At 44.1% G+C, this 20,268-nt stretch overlaps 1 protein-coding gene across 9 annotated transcripts in view; it reads right to left on the bottom strand.

The window, feature by feature from the left end:
- The window catches only part of LOC309713967 (uncharacterized protein), a 279,275-nt gene that overhangs the window by 55,827 nt on the left and 203,180 nt on the right, over positions 1 to 20,268 (bottom strand). For 2 of the 9 annotated variants that reach the window (XR_014278759.1, XR_014278760.1), the window contains exon 1: positions 11,695 to 11,906. Coding sequence is in view for 4 of the 9 variants with exons in the window: in XM_082545971.1 (XP_082402097.1) it covers positions 4,445 to 5,794; positions 5,965 to 5,979 (1,365 nt within the window). In the remaining 5 variants the exon portion in view is untranslated. Of the gene's footprint in view, positions 1 to 3,334; positions 4,096 to 4,443; positions 5,795 to 5,964; positions 6,068 to 10,267; positions 11,069 to 11,694; positions 11,912 to 20,268 lie in introns of those variants that run through there. The other 7 variants (XM_082545971.1, XM_082545972.1, XM_082545973.1 and 4 more) reach the window with 7 other exon arrangements.

Below are 20,268 nucleotides of genomic sequence, written 5' to 3' on the forward strand. Positions count from 1 at the left end.
TGCAAAGGTTAAAAAGGGGCCTGTTTACACATGCAAGTGAAGTTACGGGCATGAAATACACTTCAGACTGTGTTACAGGTCAAAATGAATAATATGCGATATTCAACTCAAAAACAAACTTATTAAATCTGCGGGGGTTTTTGTAACTTGTCGTGTTATTTTCTGTTGAACACCCATTTGCATATTTCGTCACCAAAAACTCTCCCAAACAAACCAGAAAATGTTGCAGGATCATCGGATTAAACATGTAACTGGTTTTCAAAGCTGTGGGACAAATCTGCAACAGAAACAAGAAAAATGATTTAATGTGATGGGTCCTGCAACACTGACGCACCGACGCATGTATCAAGCTCACATAGCAAAGCCTGCGTGCGTCGCTTTAAGAAAAAGTCACGTGATCGACACAGCTGCAGTATCGCTCATTGCCAACGACCCAATCTGTGTTTAAAAGGTTCCGCATCTGTCAACGGAATGAGTCGCCACCAAAAAACACAAAATTACTCTCGCAAAGATTAAAAAAATAAAAAATAATCATCTCTCCATAACAAAATGGAGCCCGAAAGAAAAAGAAATGTTTCTGCTGTGTGGGATCATTTTGATCTTTTAACTGCAAATAAGGTAATAGTTTGTCTGTCTTTGTTTCAGTGTAACCTATCATAATAGGAAAAACAGCAATGTGACTTGAAGTGTAAATTATTTATTTCATTTTATGCAGGTTAAATGTCGCATCTGTTCTGCGGAGCTTTCTTACACAAACAAAAGCACCTCCTCAGTGTTTAGGCATTACAGAGCCAAACATGAAAATGAGGAGACAAACACACCGAGGATGAACACTGGTGGGCCTATATAGACACTGAACATCTTTATCATCATTTGTTTTAATTAATATGTGTTTTATTATTTTCATCTAGGAAGACTGTTCTGGACCAGGCAGTCCTGAATTTTATTATAAAGGACTGCCAACCCCTTAGTATTGTGGAGAGTGTCGGAGAGAAAAATTCCAAGATCAGAGGATCCTTTAACGTACTGGGGGGAAAGGAAGACATATTATCAGAACCTTATCCACCTGGCTTTACAGTTTTTGTGTAGCCCAGCTTCATCTGTGCCTGTGAGTTTTCCAAAGCTGTGGAAATGGTGCAAAAAAAAAAAAAATGCAATAGACTGAATTCAAAAACATTGGATAAACTTTTTTTTCTGAATAGAAATTTATAATAAACTCTGAGTCAAATGGGTAATATTACATTCACAATACTTTCATTTTAATTTTCACTTAATGTCATTCACAATATATTTGTAGAGTATAAAATAAAGATGTGTAAAATATTTGCAATGTAAAAGATATAAAATGATTCCATGGAAAGTACAATACCTTACAGTGTACAAGTGTGACTTGGCCATTGAATCAGTGTCTGTTGTGAGTCTCAAGTTGCCTGCAATGGTATTTAAGGTCCAGCAGGTGTCAGCATGGAGCAAAACAGCAACACTGTGTCGACACAGCATGGATACAGTTTGTGCTGAAACGCTTCACGAGGCCTCATCTACCCATCGCTACACGAAACCGAACATGACCGTATTCAGTCATAGTCCCCTGACCTGTAAAGCATCATCGATGCAAGCAGCATGTAAATTCAAAAGACAGCATAATATCATTTTACCTCTTTTCTTCGTCCAGTGCAGAACCACACCAGCTGCTGTCGCTGATAATGCAATGACCAAAATGTGCTTTTGGTATATAGGTTTTGCCTTCTGCACTTAAGATGCGTTTAGATGAGGCCTGCTGGCTTTTAATTCAATCACCATTTTCTGCACAGCTGTCACATGACTACACTCAGACATCACGCAGACTTCATTACAGGGAGATAAAAGATTAAAGATCTGCTTAATTGCAAAGAAAGCCTTTCAGATGTATCTTTTAGAAAAGTTCAGGGCTGCAGTGAGTGTGAGTCCAGGTCACATGCCCCAGCAGAGGGAGTGTTCGCCCAGGGCGCCAAACAGGCTAGGACCGCCACTGACGCCACAAAATGTTGAAGTCCTTCTCTTAAAGCTCTTTAGCCTTTTCGGTTAGTGTTCATACTCTTTCGCTTTTATGAGCAGTCTGTAGTTCTGTAATTTGCTCAGCATCATCTTCTTCCACTGCAGTAAGTGGTACAGCATAGTGCTCTTGGAGATCTTTGTCAACCGTCTTGTGAGTATAGTTAAATGTCATTTAATGGTCTGTGTTTAGATTTCAAAATCCTTAAGTATTACTCTGGGGTTACTGTTGCATATACTTTAGCTGTAATGACATTCACTCTTAATGCAGATGCGTTTGTACTGAAAGAACCCTGCGAACTTCACTCATAGTTCGACCTTAAACTGCAGCTCATAGCTGCCTTAAACAAGCACACAGAACTCTTCCCTAAACTACAAAGCATCACTTTGAAGTACAGTAGAAATTAAGTTACCTTTGATGAACATGTTATAGAAACTTATTGTGGATCTTTCAACTTGCCTTACACCACTCTCATTCTACTTTTAACACTGTCCTTTGTTAATTTCCACCTTACTCCAGTTGTATACCGTAGTTGCTGCTGTGCTTGGCTGCTTGTGAGCAGTAAGCTTGTGTAATGGCGCCCTCTTGTGTCGCTCTACTGTACCGTCACTCTCTGCAGCTGCCGTCTTTGTGATGAGCTTCTTGAGAACTGAAGAAGCTTCTCGGATGAGAGGTGAAGCGTCTTCAAGCAACTTAAGGAAGTCCAGACGCTTTTCTTTCCAAGCTCCTTAGACTACGATGAACTGGATGGCTGAGAACCTTCACCGACTCTTAATATAAGCAGTCCTTACCCTTAAATCTCACCTCTCTTCTTCCTCTCCTGTCTTTATTATCTTTCTCCATCTCTGCGTGAAATTAGCTCCCCTTCTTTTCTTTCCCAGTGATATACAGCAGATGGACCTTCTGTGCCATTTCATGTTTAGGTCAGTTATATTTCTTTGTGCAGTCATTTGGTTTGTTAAGTTTGCAGTTCTTTGCCTGAGTTCAGTTTTGTTTCTTTGACCTTTTTTATGAGCTCAACATTAATTACTTTTGTAAACATAATTTTTGGGTTAAATGAATGAAAACCCTGTTTTTCTAATAATTCCTGTGACTCCTGCTTTTTCCAACTCTGCCGATCACACAGCCCTAAATATTTGTTTAATGTCCTGGTCAAATATTACTCCAAGGTGTTACTGGAGGCCAAGGTAATGGCATCCAGAGCAAGTATCTGGTTAGACACCACATTTCTAGGTATTTTAGGGCCACGTATAATCAGCGGCAGAAAGCTAGTTGTCACCCAGGTCTTTATATCAAGCTCTGTGTTCAAGCTATTAATTACTGCGCGCAAGAGAACCACAACACACATCAAACATTAAGGTTCAGTTATGCCAGCTTTAACTTTGGGATGCCTCAGCTTCTCCTTTATCCCCCCCACACACAACTCTCTGCATCAGGAAGGTCCTGGCACTGGTCATCCTGGGAGTTTCGTCCTTCTACGCCCTAACAGTTAGCAGATAACATAGTGAAGCAGCGCCAAGCAGTTTTCACAAGGTCATGCTGACACATAATTTGACTATGACTTTAAACATTGGTAACTTCAGGTGTTGCTCTGATATACAGGAAATGACATCACGGCTCAAACTCTTTGTCAGTAAACCATTTCTTTATTTAACATATAAAATTTTGGTTTAACTGTTGCAGGATCTCATAACAAACAAGCTGAAAAAAAAACTGCAGAAAACATGGATCGATGCATTCATTAAAAACATGATAACAGGAAACAGATTTTTTGATTCAACTGCTGGAACAAAGCTAACCACTCAACATGAACACTACAGTAGAACAGTTTAGAAAGCTTAAAATGTAACGAGGCACATTTTCATTCATGTTGTTTGAAGTCCTTTGAAGTGGTGAAGCCTCTCCCACATTCTTTACAGTAGTTCAGTTTGTCTCCAGTGTGTCTACGTTGATGTATTTTAGGGTCTTTTGATGACTGAAAGTTTTTCCGCAAAGGTCGCAAAAAAGTCTTTCCCACAGCGATGACAGGGTTGAGAACTGGATCCATCTGTGTCGCTCTGCTTCTAAACAAAGACACAAACACAGTGTAAGTCAGTCCTTCAACATTTTCACCCTGAACGTTGCCTGAAATAAAGAGCATCTCTGCCAAAGTCCAATTACATTTTACTGTTTACATTATCACACTCGGCTCAATTTAAATTGCTATAAAAACGATAAGAGTAAAACCATTAAATTAATACTAGTTTAATGCTACAATAACAATAATACAATTCTCAAACACTATCACTAAAAACCTGTGATTAGAGTGAATAATCACTCAGAGGTGTTTTTCCATGCAGTAAAATTGCTAACATGCTAATACAAGTTGTTTCAAACAGTTGGGTTGACAAGATAAAAATATAGATACATACCTCACAGTAACTGCACTTGTAGAGTCTTTCTTGTGTGGATCTTTTGGTGTGCTTTCAGGTGATATGGAGATTTAAAAGTCTTGTCACACAAGTCACATTTATAAGGTCTCTCCTCAGAGTGGGTAAACATGTGTTGTTGTAAGTGTGTGCCTGTTAAACATAGTTTACCACACTGATCACAGCTGTACACATCATGTCTGGTGTGAATGCGTAGGTGTGTATTTCGGTTCTGTTTCAGGCTGAAGGTTTTTCCACAAACGTCACAGCTGTATGCTTTAATCCCAGAGTGGGTAACTAGATGACTCTGTAAGCTGCTACTCTGAGTAAAAGCTCTGCCACACTGATCACAGCTGTACGCTTTAACTCCACTGTGGATGAGTTGATGTGATTTTAAGCTTCTAGGCTGAGTAAACGACTTTCCACAGTCTCCACAGCTGAACGGTCTCTCTCCAGTGTGGATGAGTTGGTGGTTTTTTAAGCTTCCAGACTGGGTAAAAGACTTCCCGCACTCATCACAGCTGAACGGTCTCTCTCCAGTGTGGATGAGTTGGTGTTTTTTAAAGGTTCCAGACTCGGTAAAAGACTTTCCACAGTCTCCACAGCTGAACGGTCTCTCTCCAGTGTGGATGAGTTGGTGGTTTTTTAAGCTTCCAGACTGGGTAAAAGACTTTCCGCACTCATCACAGCTGAACGGTCTCTCTCCAGTGTGGATGAGTTGGTGTTTTTTAAAGGTTCCAGACTCGGTAAAAGACTTTCCACAGTCTCCACAGCTGAACGGTCTCTCTCCAGTGTGGATGAGTTGGTGGTTTTTTAAGGTTCCAGACTCGGTAAAAGACTTTCCACAGTCTCCACAGCTGAACGGTCTCTCTCCAGTGTGGATGAGTTGGTGGTTTTTTAAGCTTCCAGACTGGGTAAAAGACTTCCCGCACTCATCACAGCTGAACGGTCTCTCTCCAGTGTGGATGAGTTGGTGTTTTTTAAAGGTTCCAGACTCGGTAAAAGACTTTCCACAGTCTCCACAGCTGAACGGTCTCTCTCCAGTGTGGATGAGTTGGTGGTTTTTTAAGGTTCCAGACTGGGTAAAAGACTTTCCGCACTCATCACAGCTGAACGGTCTCTCTCCAGTGTGGATGAGTTGGTGTCTTTTTAAGCTTCGAGACCCAGTAAACGACTTTCCACAGTCTCCACAGCTGAACGGTCTCTCTCCAGTGTGGATGACCTGATGCATTTTTAGGGAAGCTTTAACGGTAAAATCCTTCCCACACTCGTCACAACTGTATTTTCTCTCTCCCTTTCTTCTGTGAGGTTTGTCGGCCTCCTGAGAGCGCTTACTTCTTGGTCCACGTTGGTCCTGCAGTGACAGAGAAACAAACAGAGGCAGTGAGTGAAATGCAGTCGTGGAACAAACTGAACTCCCTCCATTAACCCTTTATGGGTGGTCCAAGTGTGCTATAGAGATTATCTATAGCACATTTGGACACACACACGCACACACGGACACACACACACACACACACACACCTGTGTTGAGCTCATTGTTTCCTCTGTAGTGACTCAGCTGAGTCCAGATGGCTGAAAATGTTCCTCTGCTGCTCCGTCAGACTCTTCTCCTCCTGCTGATCAGCTGGGACACAAAACAGATCTTTGTTAGGCTCCACACTGCACTGAAGAGTCAAAGTGTCTCATATGTTCATCTGACAACACAAAGTACAAATTTCACTCTGATTGCTTGTAGAAATCTTGTGAGACGTGTTGTGCTGCAAAGTGAGGAAACTCTCTCACTCACTTATACTTCAGGAAGAACTTTGTGACAGTGGCTCTAATATTCTAAGCAGCCCTTTACTATGACAGGGCCAGAAAGTCCTATTTGAAGGTTTGGGAGAAGGACCATGTTAAAGGTGGATTGGGGTTTATACACTTTGTTATGATACAGGTAAGGCTGTAAGAGCCTGAGAAGGTGTCCTGAATGAAGCTCTAAAACCAGTTTTCAGCTAACGACTCTGCTTCAGTCTGGAAAACAGCAACTACAAGTTTAAAGACTCCATCAACAATTCACACCCAGCAACAGCCTGAACAGCTCCTCCTGTGGTTTCCACAAACAGGGACAGACCTGTTACTCCCCCACCCCACACTTTCAACTCCTTCAGGCCCCCAGCTCCACCTACATAATGACTGAAACTAGCACCACTGAAGGAACAATGGGCTGGGAGGTCAGTTCCTTGACCATTAATATGCAAATTCTCATGACCATGTGATTGCAGCCATTCCCCAAACTCTTCGTGAAAGGTACTCATGACCATTGATCAATGAGCTTCTATCAGTGAAAAGACTTTTCTACTCCAACTTTCTGCCAGCAAATGCTCAACTTCTCCCAGCGTGCTGAGCCAATGATTAGTTGGTGTTTTTCTTTTGCTAATTAAAAAAAAAGAAAACCACTTCCTGTCATGTGTTCATCCAGAGCAGCTGGACAATAAAGTTTATTGTGATCCTGATACTGCAGCAGATCGCTCTCCAAGTTCCAAGTTCAACTTTATTGTTTATCAGTCAGTCCCTTTTTGCTGAGGAGACGGATGGCTTGTGGAAAAAAGCTGTTGCACAGTCTGGATGTGTGTGCCCGAATGCTTCGGTACCTTTTTCCAGATGGCAGGAGTGTAAAGAGTGTGTGAGAGGGGTGTGTCCGATCAGCCACAATGCTGGTGGCTTTGCGAATGCAGCGTGTGGTGTAGATGTCCTCAATAGAGGGTAGAGAGACCCCGATGATCTTCTCTGCTGTTCCCACTATCCGCTGTAGGGTCTTGCGGTCTGATATGGCACAGCTCCCAAACCAGACAGTGATGCAGCCGCTCAGGATGCTCTCAATAGTTCCTCTATAGAAGGTGGTCAGGATCGGTGGTGGAAGCCGGGCCTTTCTCAGTCTTCTCAGAAAGAAGAGACGCTGTTGGGCTTTCTTGTGCAGGGAGCTGGTGTTGAGGGACCAGCCGAGGTCCTTCTCCAGGTGTACACCCAGGAATTTGGTGCTGTCAACGATCTCCACAGAGGAGCCGTTGATGCTCAGCAGTGAGTGGTCGCCTCGTGTCCTCCTAAAGTCAACAACCATCTCTTTTGTCTTGTCAACATTCAGAGACAGGTTGTTGTCCTTACACCAGTCCGTTAGTCTCTGCACTTCCTCTCTGTACGCTGACTCGTCGTTCTTGCTAATGAGACCCACCACGGTCGTGTCATCAGCGAACTTAATGATGTGATTTGAACTGTGTGTTGCTACACAGTCATGAGTCAGCAGTGTGAACAGCAGAGGACTGAGTACACAGCCTTGTGGGGCCCCAGTGCTCAGTGTGGTGGTGCTGGAGGTGCAGTTCCCGATCCGTACTGACTGAGGCCTTCCGGTCAGAAAGTCCAGGATCCAGTTGCAGAGGGAGGTGTTCAGGCCTAACAGGCTCAGCTTTCCGATCAGTTGTTGGGGGATGATCGTGTTAAATGCTGAGCTGAAATCTATGTACAGCATTCGGACGTGTGAGTCCTTCTTGTCCAAGTGTGTCAGGGCAAGATGGAGTGCAGTGGAGATGGCGTCGTCCGTTGAGCGGTTATGGCGGTATGCAAATTGCATTGGGTCCAGTGAGGGGGGCAGCAGGGTCTTGATGTGTCTCATGACGAGCCGTTTGAAGCACTTCATGATGGTGGGTGTAAGTGCGATAGGGCGGTAGTCATTGAGACAGGACACAGAAGACTTCTTGGGCACGGGGACGATGGTGGTGGCCTTGAAGCACGTGGGGACAACGGCACTGCTCAGAGAGATGTTGAAGATGTCGGTGAGAACATTTGCCAGCTGATCAGCACATTCTCTGAGCACTCTGCCTGGGATGTTGTCTGGTCCAGCAGCTTTACGTGGATTGACTCTGCGTAGAGTTTTCCTCACCTCAGCTGTAGTGAGACACAGGACCTGGTCGTTCGGAGGAGGGGTGGTCTTCCTCGCCGCCACGTCGTTCTGCCTGTCGAACCGAGCATAGAAGTTGTTAAGCACATCTGGGAGGGAGCCGTCACTGTCACAGGCAGGTGGTGTCGTCCTGTAGTTAGCGATGGCTTGTAAGCCCTGCCACATGCGTCGTGTGTCGCCGCTGTCCTTAAAGTGGTTGTGGATTCTCTGGGCGTGTGCGCGCTTCGCCTCTCTGATGGCCCGAGAAAGTTCAGCCCTCGCTCTTCTAAGCGCCACCTTATCTCCCTCTTTGAAGGCAGAGTCTCGGGTCCTTAGAAGTGCACGCACTTCCGCAGTAATCCACGGTTTCTGGTTGGGTCGTGAGATGATGATCTTGGAGACAGTGACGTCATCGGTGCACTTGTTGATATAGCTGGACACTGATGATGTGTACTCCTCCAAGTCAGTGAAGTCGCCGTAAGTTGCAGCCTCTCTAAACATGTTCCAGTCAGTGCTCTCAAAACAGTCCTGAAGAGCAGAGATGGTTCCTGCTGGCCAGGTTTTCACCTGCTTCAGAACCGGTTTTGATCGCCTGACGAGTGGTCTGTATGCTGGAATTAGCATAACAGAGATGTGGTCTGAGTAGCCGAGGTGGGGGCGGGGCTCTGCCCGATATGCGCCGGGGATGTTTGTGTAAACAAGATCCAGCGTGTTTTCTCCCCTCGTTGCAAAGTCCACATACTGATGGAATCTAGGAAGCACTGACTTGAGATTTGCATGGTTGAAGTCCCCAGCAACAATAAACAGTCCATCCGGGTGTGTATTTTGCAGTTCACTGATCTTTGTATACAATTCCCATAGCGCTTCCTTAGCATTAGCGCTAGGTGGAATGTACACTCCGATAATGAAAACAGTGGTGAATTCCCGTGGTAAGTAAAAAGGTCTGCATCTAACAGTCACAAACTCCACCAGGGATGAGCAATAACTAGAGACTAGCACAGAGTTCTTGCACCATTTCTCGTTGATGTAAACACACAAGCCGCCACCGCGAGTCTTACCGCACAGAGCTGCATTTCTGTCGGCGCGAAACGAGGCCAGCCCGTTTAGCTGAATAGCGGCGTCCGGTACTCTTTCGCTGAGCCATGTTTCCGTGAAAACAAAGACACAGCAGTCTCTAATCTCACGCTGTGTGGCCTGCTGGAGTCGGATGTAATCCAGTTTGTTATCCAGGGAGCAGACGTTGGATAAGATGATGGACGGTAGAGCCGGCCGGCAAGGGTTTGTTTTTAGCCTAGCACAGACTCCCGCCCGCTTGCCGCGCTTCCGCTTCCTCGCGCAACGCTTCCGATGTCTCCGCCTCCGTCCGCCGGCATCAGGCAACGCCGAGGCTTCGAGGCCTGGTTCGCGGAGCAAGCCGAGTTCACGCAGCGTTTCCCGCAGCCCCTCCTGGATGTCGTCAACTAGGTTATTTAGGTTGAAAAGTGTCTGGCTGTTGTATGCACGAACACCGACACCAGTTGCGACGTTATCCATACATAGTGCAAAATAAGCACGCTACACACAAAAACGTAAACAATAAACAATGCAGCACCAGTTTTGGCTCCGGAGTGGCCGCTGCGTGCTACTGCCGCGCCGCCATTTCCTGTTATCACTTCAAATAGAAATCAGGCTGTAGAGGTTTGGTGCAGGCAGAAAAACAGCTGCAGGGACAATGAAAAGACTTTTCTGCTCCAACTTCTCCCAGCATGCTGAGCTAATGATTAGTTGGTGTTTTTCTCCAAACACTCTCTCACTCTTCTCTCAACGTGTTCACAATAAACTGTGAACAGACACCGAGGAGAGCAGCAGAAGACCTCATTCAGGAGCTAAACTCAACATGAACTGAACTCACAGTAAAGTTAGCTCGGTGCTTACCTTTAGATGAGCCCACAAACCGAGAGAAACTCCGCGATGAAGCTGCAACTCTTTCCAAACACAGGAAACAGATCAGGGAGCAGAGACCCACGTGGTTCACGCTGATCTCGGCTACGATCCAGGAGACAAGGGTGGGCAGATCGATGCAGATATCGATCCAAACGGTGGTAGTGGTTTATGATCGATGCTTTAGTTCGTCCCTCTCCTCTAAATTTAGAACTTTACTCCCTTTGGATGAAAAAGCAGCTCTGTCTGTGAAAACACCGCTTCTTATGCGGCAGACTCACTTTGCTCCGCCCCCTTCTTTTTGCCCTGCTGGGATTTGTTACTGTGCGGTCACGTGACTCAGATGCGCTTGGAAGACGCATTTGGGGTGCAGAGAGAGAGAGAGAGAGAGAGAGGAGCACCATGTGGAGATATTTTACGGTTGTAAATGAAAATGCAGGAGAACAGATGGAAGGCATGTCAGCACCTAAAGCCACAGGAGACCACAACAAGATGTAGAGTTCAGCTTAGTTTTTTCACATCTCAGTTAAATGCTTTGACTGAATTCTCACTGCACAGTCTGTAGTGGAGATATCAAAGATAGGCACGGCTGTGGCACTGATTCAGTCTTTGAGCACTACGGTCACCCCGGTGTGTCGGCCAGAACACCACTTAAGGCCAAATTGCCCAGAGCACGAAAGAAGGAGAGAGCTTAAGGTTCCGTTTGAGGCACTTTATTGTCACCGCTTAATTTCTGGGGCTGTAACACAGCGGGTGTACATAAGTGTGTGTCTGGGTGTGTGTGTGTGTGGTTTCCTACAAAGGAAATAAACAAGGGAAATAACAATAAATAAAGAGAATGGAAAAGTCAAATACTCAAATATAAACATAATACAACATAGTTAACATAATCAAATATAAAGATCAGAAAAATATAATACACTTCAAACTGCTCACACTATGCAACTAAATAGCATTAGTGCGAGGTTAAGCAACCGTCAGTACATGTGAACTACTTCCGGTAGTTATACAAAATAAAAGCGTCCCCCATTATATTCCGCTATAATGCTCTTATTGTGAAGGGCAAGCGGGACGCCATACTTCCGGTTATACTACGTTTGCTATTTTATTAATCCACGTACCTAATTGTTCGCTACAAACTCCGCTACTTCAAAGTAAACAATCACAAGCATCACATACAACATATAGAGAAGGTCTGATAACACAGGAATGACATTATGGACATACGAGCGACCGTACATGCGTCAACAAGCTAAACCGGGGCCAAGCTAACAACATAAGTTAGCATATGAAATGAGGGTGAACTCACGCGTTGCATGCGTGGCCTACCGCTCCAACTATGGACTACATTAGCTCCTAAATGGTAACATACTACAGTACTGACACAACAAAGGCAAAATACGACACAGGTCACTACTTACTTGTCATTTACGCACACCTAACATGCCCCAGGAATCAGTGCACCCCCTCCGGACCAACACTGCTCAGCCGCCATTAAACTGCCCACCTTACTAACCGGATGATGTCACTAGAAGGTGGGCTGGCCCAAACTGACAGAAGATGGAACATTACATGAACTTATATAAACTTATAAACACCAGTAAAACTATTATATGAACTTTGGGCAGGGATAGCTCAGTAGGTAGAGTGGTTGCCCCATGATCGGAAGGTCGATTCCCCTTAACAGCTACCCTGAGGTACCCCTGAGCAAGGTACCGTCCCTACACACTGCTCCCCGGGCGCCCAATGGCTGCCCACTGCTTCACTGAGTGAATGGGTTAAATGCAGAGAGCAATTTCCCCACGGGGCTCAATAAAGTACAATAATGTACACACTTTCTTCTTCTTCTTGGGGCCTTTTATACACAGTCTGTCAAGTAAAATATTCACAGTCTTGGAGTAATATTCGACTCTTCTTTGGGCCTTGACTCTCATGTAAAATATTTTTGTCGTTCCTGTTTCTATCATTTAAGAAACATCTCTAAACTGCGACATGTGGTTTCCTCAGCTGAACTGGAAAAACTCATTCATGCATTTGTGTCATCACACTTAGATTACTGTAATTCCCTGTTTACTAGCTTGGATAAATCATCTCTCTGTCGCCTCCAGGCAATACAAAACGAAGCAGCCAGACAACTAACTCGCTCTACCAAGCGTGTTCACATCACTCCCATCTTATATTCTTTACATTGGCTCCCAATACAGTTTAGAATTTGCTTTAAAATTCTTGTTTTAACATACAGAGCACTAAATGGCCAGGCCCCAGATTATTTATCCAAGCTTCTTATAAAATACACTGCTGCTTGTCATCTCCGCTCACAGACTCAGAGTCTGTTAGTTGTTCCCCGTACACGACTGAAGACAAAAGGGGACAGCCTTTCAGTCAGTTGCACCAAGCCTGTAGAACAGTTTACCACATCAATTACGTTTGCTTGACTCTGTGGATTCTTTTAAAAAACAGTTAAAATCTTTTCTGTTCAAACAAGCCTTTTGTTGATCTACATATTTTATTTAATTTTTTTTACATTATTTACATTTGATCTTTTACATTGTATATAATGTCTATTGTTTTTATTGTTTATTTTAATATTTGTGTACAGAGGGGAAAAAAAAGTTACCGGGCCACCGAGGAAATGCCCGATGGCCAGTCCAGCATTGGTTGTGCCAACACTTAACCCTTCACGTGCAAACTGTGGCACGCGTGCCTAGGGTTGCTGACCCCTGATGTAGATGCTAAAAATGACAGCCTCAACATGATCAAACTATCTCTAATAATCCTCTATGTACCACAGGCCTTCAAGGTGGCTGTAGTTAAACCTTTACTCAAAAAGCCATCTGTAGATCCAGCAGTCTTAGCTAATTATAGGCCAATCTCCAACCTTCCTTTCATATCAAAAATCTTTGAAAGAGTAGTTGTCAAACAGCTAACAGATCATCTGCAGAGGAATGGCTTATTTTAAGAGTTTCAGTCAGGTTTCAACAGCTTTAGTGAAGGCTACAAATGATCTTCTTATGGCCTCTGACAGTGGACTCATCTCTGTGCTTGTCCTGCTAGACCTCAGTGCAGCATTCGATACTATTGACCATAATATCCTATTAGAGCGATTAGAACATGCTGTAGGTATTACAGGTACTGCGCTGCAGTGGTTTGTATCATATCTATCTAATAGACTCCAGTTTGTGCATGTAAATGGAGAGTCCTCTTCACACACTGAGGTCAATTATGGAGTTCCACAGGGTTCAGTGCTAGGACCAATTCTGTTTACATTATACATGCTTCCCTTAGGCAGTATCATTAGAAGACATAGCATACATTTTCACTGCTATGCAGATGACACCCAGCTCTATCTGTCCATGAAGCCAGATAACACACACCAATTAGTTAAACTGCAGGAATGTCTTAAAGACATAAAGACCTGGATGGCCGCTAACTTTCTGCTTCTTAATTCAGATAAAACTGAGCTTATTGTACTCGGCCCTGAAAATCTTAGAAATATGGTATCTAACCAGATTCTTACTCTGGATGGCATTACCTTGGCCTCCAGTAACGCTGTGAGGAACCTTGGAGTCATTTTTGACCAGGATATGTCCTTCAACACACTTATTAAACAAATATGTAAGACTGCTTTCTTCCATTTGCGCAACATCTCTAAAGTTAGAAATATCCTGTCTCAGAGTGACGCTGAAAAACTAGTTCATGCATTTATTACTTCCAGGCTGGACGACTGTAATTCATTATTATCAGGATGTCCAAAAAACTCGCTGAAAAGCCTTCAGCTAATCCAAAACGCTGCAGCAAGAGTCCTGACAGGGACTAGAAAGAGAGAGCATATTTCTCCTGTTTTGGCTTCCCTTCATTAGCTTCCTGTTAAATCCAGAATTGAATTCAAAATCCTGCTCCTCACATACAAGGTCTCAAATAATCAGGCCCCATCTTATCTTAATGACCTTGTAGTACCATATCACCCTATTAGAGCACTTCGCTCTCGTTCTGCAGGCCTACTTGTTGTTCCTAGAGTATTTAAAAGTAGAATGGGAGGCAGAGCCTTCAGTTTTCAGGCCCCTCTTCTGTGGAACCAGCTTCCAGTTTGGATTCGGGAGACAGACACTATCTCTACTTTTAAGATTAGGCTTAAAACTTTCCTTTTTGCTAAAGCATATGGTTAGGGCTGGACCAGGTGACCCTGAATCCTCCCTTAGTTATGCTGCAATAGACGTAGGCTGCCGGGGGTTTCCCATGATGCATTGAGTATTTCTTCCTCAGTCATCTTTCTCACTCACTATGTATTAACAGACCTCTTTGCATTGAATCATATCTGTTATTAACCTCTGTCTCTCTTCCACAGCATGTCTTTATCCTGTCTTCCTTCTCTCACCCCAACCGGTCACAGCAGATGGCCCCGCCCCTCCCTGAGCCTGGTTCTGCCGGAAGTTTCTTCCTGTTAAAAGGGAGTTTTTCCTTCCCGCTGTTGCCAAAGTGCTGCTCATAGGGGGTCATATGATTGTTGAAGCACCTTGAGGCGACCTTTGTTGTGATTTGGCGCTATATAAATAAAATTGAATTGAACTGAACTATATGCCTTTTTGAGCATTGCTATCTGTCAGGGAATTTCTTTTTTTTTTTTTTCCTGTCCCATTTGGTTCTTTAGTCCTCAGAATTGTTGTCTGAAGACCTACAAGGATACCCAATGGATTTATTTTGCCAAATGGGTCATCATGGCATTGCCGTATTGGTCCATTTGATCGACTTTTGTTTTTATTATTTATTTTATTTTATTTTACACACGGGACAGACATGAGTGAGGGATAGGAAAGGGAGAAAGAAAGAGGAAGGAAAAGAAAAACAGAAGGGGAGAGGGACAGTGAGAAAGGGGAAAAAAATCTCCTGGATCACCTGTTGAGAGAAAAAGAATAGAAAACAAGCAATAAAAAGCCAAAGCAACATACTAAACACAACACATTATTCTAGCATCACATTAATCTAGCTAAGTGTAAACAGCAGTAAACACTAAATATTGAATGTTGTTGTGCAGCACGCAGGACAGACAGCGCACAATGTGCTTTGACGTAGCAGCCAAGAAAGGTGTGATTTAAGTCTATGAACAGTGAACATCCATGTGCACACCTGTGTGGATCAGCGCGCTTATATTCAAATGGTTTCCCCATGTAATGGTCTGCAAGAGGATGTAGAGAGCCATAGCCCTGTCCCCCAGGGCATGAAGTAGGCATGGAGGAGATCCAGGCCCCAGACATCCAGAGGCCCCAGAGTGCGAGAGCCCAAGGAGGACCACTGGAGGGCATCCGTGCCACCCTCATGGGAAGGGCTGAGGATCCCCAGACGAGGGGTCACCCAGTAGCCATCGAGCAGAAGCTAGAGGGGGCTGCACCGGCGTGCCCGCCGGCTCTGCCGGCAGCCAGCTGTGCCAGAGTGAACCGAGCCGCAGGCCCAGAGGCCGGAGGCCCGAGGGCCCCCCCGCACCCCGGAGGAAGCCTGACCGAGCAACAGGCGCCAGGCCCCGGGGTCATATGATTGTTGAAGCACCTTGAGGCGACTTTTGTTGTGATTTGGCGCTATATAAATAAAATTGAATTGAATTGAACTATATGCCTTTTTGAGCATTGCTATCTGTCAGGGAATTTCTAAGAATCTCCCAACAGTTCTTCAGCTGAGACACCTGAGTTAGAAAACACAAACACTGCAGTTGTCTTTACTCCCGAGGGCAGCCAGAGCGCTCGTACTCGCAGAGAGACGCTCACGGATTCGTGCTCTGTCACTGTCTGCGTTCTTTATTTATACAAGCTGGTTACACGTGTGTACAAAGATAACAAAGTTATTCCAAGAACTCAGAGCTGAGGTTCCCCTTTTCTGCATCTGTATGTTCTCAGAACAGAGGAAGCTGTTAGTTGCTAAATAAGTTTATCACCACTGTAGCTGCCTCCACCAGTGTGTGAATGTGAGAGTGAATGAATAGTGGCATTGTAAAGCGCTTTGGGTGCCTTGAAAAGCGCTATATAAATCCAATCCATTATTATTATTATTATTAGGGCCCGAGCACCGAGAGTGCGAAGGCCCTATTGTATCTGCTCCGTTTCTTATTATTATTATTAGGGCCCGAGCACTGACAGTGCGAAGGCCCTATTGTAATTGCTCTGTTTATTATTATTATTATTATTATTATTATTAGGGCCCGAGCACCGAGAGTGCGAAGGCCCTATTGTATCTGCTCCGTTTCTTATTATTATTATTATTATTATTATTATTATTAGGGCCCGAGCACCGAGAGTGCGAAGGCCCTATTGTATCTGCTCCGTTTCTTATTATTATTAGGGCCCGAGCACTGAGAGTGCGAAGGCCCTATTGTATCTGCTCCGTTTCTTATTATTATTAGGGCCCGAGCACCGAGAGTGCGAAGGCCCTATTGTATCTGCTCCGTTTCTTATTATTATTATTAGGGCCCGAGCACCGAGAGTGCGAAGGCCCTATTGTATCTGCTCCGTTTCTTATTATTATTATTATTATTAGGGCCCGAGCACCGAGAGTGCGAAGGCCCTATTGTATCTGCTCCGTTTATTATTATTATTATTATTATTATTATTATTATTATTATTATTATTATTATTATTATTCAGGTGAAACAAGGGCCTTTTTGAGGGCCTAAACATGCTCAAAAACTCATGAAATTTTGCACACATGCCAGGTCTGGTGAAAAATTTTGTATTTTAATGGTTTTACATATGAGCACTGGGAAATGGCTCTAGAGCGCCACCTATGCCTTGTTAAATGCAGCCCTACGACCACATCGTTTGGGCTACATGTATGAAATTTGGCACACATGTGTATCATGCCAAGACAAACAAAAAAGTCAGTGGGCCCATTGACGCAAACCCAACAGGAAGTCCGCCATTTGGAAGAGAAGGTGACATTTTGGCTCTAATTTTGCCATTTCCATGCCTCGAACTTTTGCGAACTCCTCCTTGGGGTTTGATTTCATAACCTTCATATTTGGTCAGTGTCAACTACACCCTTGTGCCATGTTAAATTGCGGAGCTTTTGAGTTTTCACAATACTATGAGGCCGTGGCGCCATGGCGAATTTCGATGACTCGCCATGAAAATCTTATTGCCTCTCATTTTGTCATACATTTTCTGACCTTGACCAAAGTGAACACATATGATAAGGCTCCACCCCTAAACATATTTCAACTGCCATATTTGACATCAAGGACAGCGCCACCTAGTGGGAACAGGAAATGTCATGTTTTACACTTTGGGGTACAGTATAGTGATGGGTGACATCTGCAGCCTCAAATTTCTCCAGAAAAGCCTTAAGGAGTTGGTCTTGGGTTACAGTGAAAACTGTGACTTTTCGCAAAAGGGTGTGACCCCAGCAGCATGGCGAACTTTGATGTCACGCCATGAAGAAACAAATTAGTATAACTCAATGAAATCCAGTCTGATCAGTACCAGACTTTACAGGCATGATGACAGACCCGCCCTGAACAGATTGATGTGCCCATTGTCGGGAATACGGACAGCGCCACCTAGTGGGAACAGGAAATGTCATGGCTTTAATTTTGTTGTACTGATTTTCACAGGTTCATCGTGGCCACCTCAAAAGCGGTGAATATCACCATCAGTCCCTTGTGATGCTTCAGTGCAAAAATTGTGACTTTAAACTGAACGGCGCACCCTGGTGGCAACGCTGTTCACCATGAAAGATGAAGTGGCTTTTGAGGGGCTTGGAAAGTTTAAAAAGTCTTGAAATTTGGCACACACCTCCAATGTGGTTAAGGCTTTGTTGTTATGTGATCATTTTCATTGAATATCCCAAAATGGCTCCACAGCGCCCCCTACAATATTTCAAAATCACAGCCCCTGCTCTGTGTTTTATGTATGAGTCTGAAACCTGGTAAGCTTATAGGAGATATCAAGATGTACAAAAAAGTCTCTTGGAGCAATATCCCAAATCCAACAGGAAGTCAGCCATTTTAAAATTAATGTGCAATTTTGGCAATATTTTCCACTCTTTTCAGGCATCGTTCTTTGACGAACTCCTCCAAGGGATTTCATCAGATTGGACCGATCTGCAGTTTGTGGAATCTAAAGACCTTTGTGATGTTAAATTGTGAAGCTTTTTACGTCCAGGGAAACGGGGTGGTTATGGCGGCACGTGGAGTTTCAATCACTCGCCAAAAAGCAGTAATCTGCTGTCACTCAAAAACACAATGTCCAATCTCTCCCAAACGTCTCAGGTGTGATGAGACTCGAGCTTGGAAGTGTTTGTTATGCCATTTGTACATAATGGTTAGAGCGCCACCTAGTGGAACGACTAACTAATCATGAATGAATGAGTTGAAATGTTAGCTGGTGGTTAAATGCATGAATTCCATCAATGTGACATCAGATCGGACGTGCTGGTTTTAGGTGTTGGGCGTGGCTCGACGTGCCGGGGGTGCGAGGGCCCTCATAACGCTGCTTGCAGCTTTAATTATTATTATTATTATTATTCACCCCAAACAAGGGCCTTTTTGAGGGCCTAAACATGCTCAAAAACTCATGAAATTTTGCACACATGCCAGGTCTGGTGAAAAATTTTGTATTTTAATGGTTTTACATATGAGCACTGGGAAATGGCTCTAGAGCGCCACCTATGCCTTGTTAAATGCAGCCCTACGACCACATCGTTTGTGCTACATGTATGAAATTTGGCACACATGTGTATCATGCCAAGACGAACAAAAAAGTCTGTGGGCCCATTGACGCAAACCCAACAGGAAGTCCGTCATTTGGAAGAGAAGGTGACATTTTGGCTCTAATTTTGCCATTTCCATGCCTCGAACTTTTGCGAACTCCTCCTTGGGGTTTCATTTCATAACCTTCAAATTTGGACAGTGTCAACTACACCCTTGTGCCATGTTAAATTGCGGAGCTTTTGAGTTTTCACAATACTATGAGGCCGTGGCGCCATGGCGAATTTTGATGACTCGCCATGAAAATCTTATTGCCTCTCATTCTGTCATACATGTTCCGATCTGGACCAAAGAGCACACATATGATAAGGCTCCACCCCTGAACATATTTCAACTGCCATATTTGACACCAGGGACAGCGCCACCTAGTGGGAACAGGAAATGTCATGTTTTACACTTTGGGGTACAGTATTGTGATGGGTGACATCTGCAGCCTCAAATTTCTCCAGGAAAGCCTTAAGGAGTTGGTCTTGGGTTACAGTGAAAACTGTGAGTTTTCGCGAAAGGGTGTGACCCCAGCAGCATGGCGAACTTTGATGTCACGCCATGAAGAAACAAATTAGTATAACTCAATGAAATCCAGTCTGATCAGTACCAGACTTTACAGGCATGATGTCAGACCCGCCCTGAACAGATTGATGTGCCCATTGTCGGAAATACGGACAGCGCCACCTAGTGGCAACAGGAAATGTCATGGCTTTAATTTTGTTGTACTGATTTTCACAGGTTCATCGTGGCCACCTCAAAAGCGGTGAATATCACCATCAGTCCCTCGTGATGCTTCAGTGCAAAAATTGTGACTTTAAACTGAATGGCGCACCCTGGTGGCAACGCTGTTCACGATGAAAGATGAAGTGGCTTTTGAGGGGCTTGGAAAGTTTATAGAGGCCTGAAATTTGGCACACACCTCCAATGTGACGAAGGCTTTGTTGTTATGTGATCATTTTCATTGAATATCCCAAAATGGCTCCACAGCGCCCCCTACGAAATTTCAAAACCACAGCCCCAGCTCTGTGTTTCATCTATGAGTCTGAAACCTGGTAAGCTTATAGGAGATATCAAGATGTACAAAAAAGTCTCTTGGAGCAATATCCCAAATCCAACAGGAAGTCAGCCATTTTAAAACTAATGTGCAATTTTGGCAACATTTTCCCCTCTTTTCAGGCATCGTTCTTTGACGAACTCCTCCAAGGGATTTCATCAGATTGCACTATTCTTCAGTGTGTGGAATCCAAAGACCTTTGTG

Source organism: Aulonocara stuartgranti (assembly GCF_965226115.1).
Source record: "Aulonocara stuartgranti genome assembly, chromosome: 9".
In the NCBI taxonomy this organism is placed as follows: domain Eukaryota; kingdom Metazoa; phylum Chordata; class Actinopteri; order Cichliformes; family Cichlidae; genus Aulonocara; species Aulonocara stuartgranti.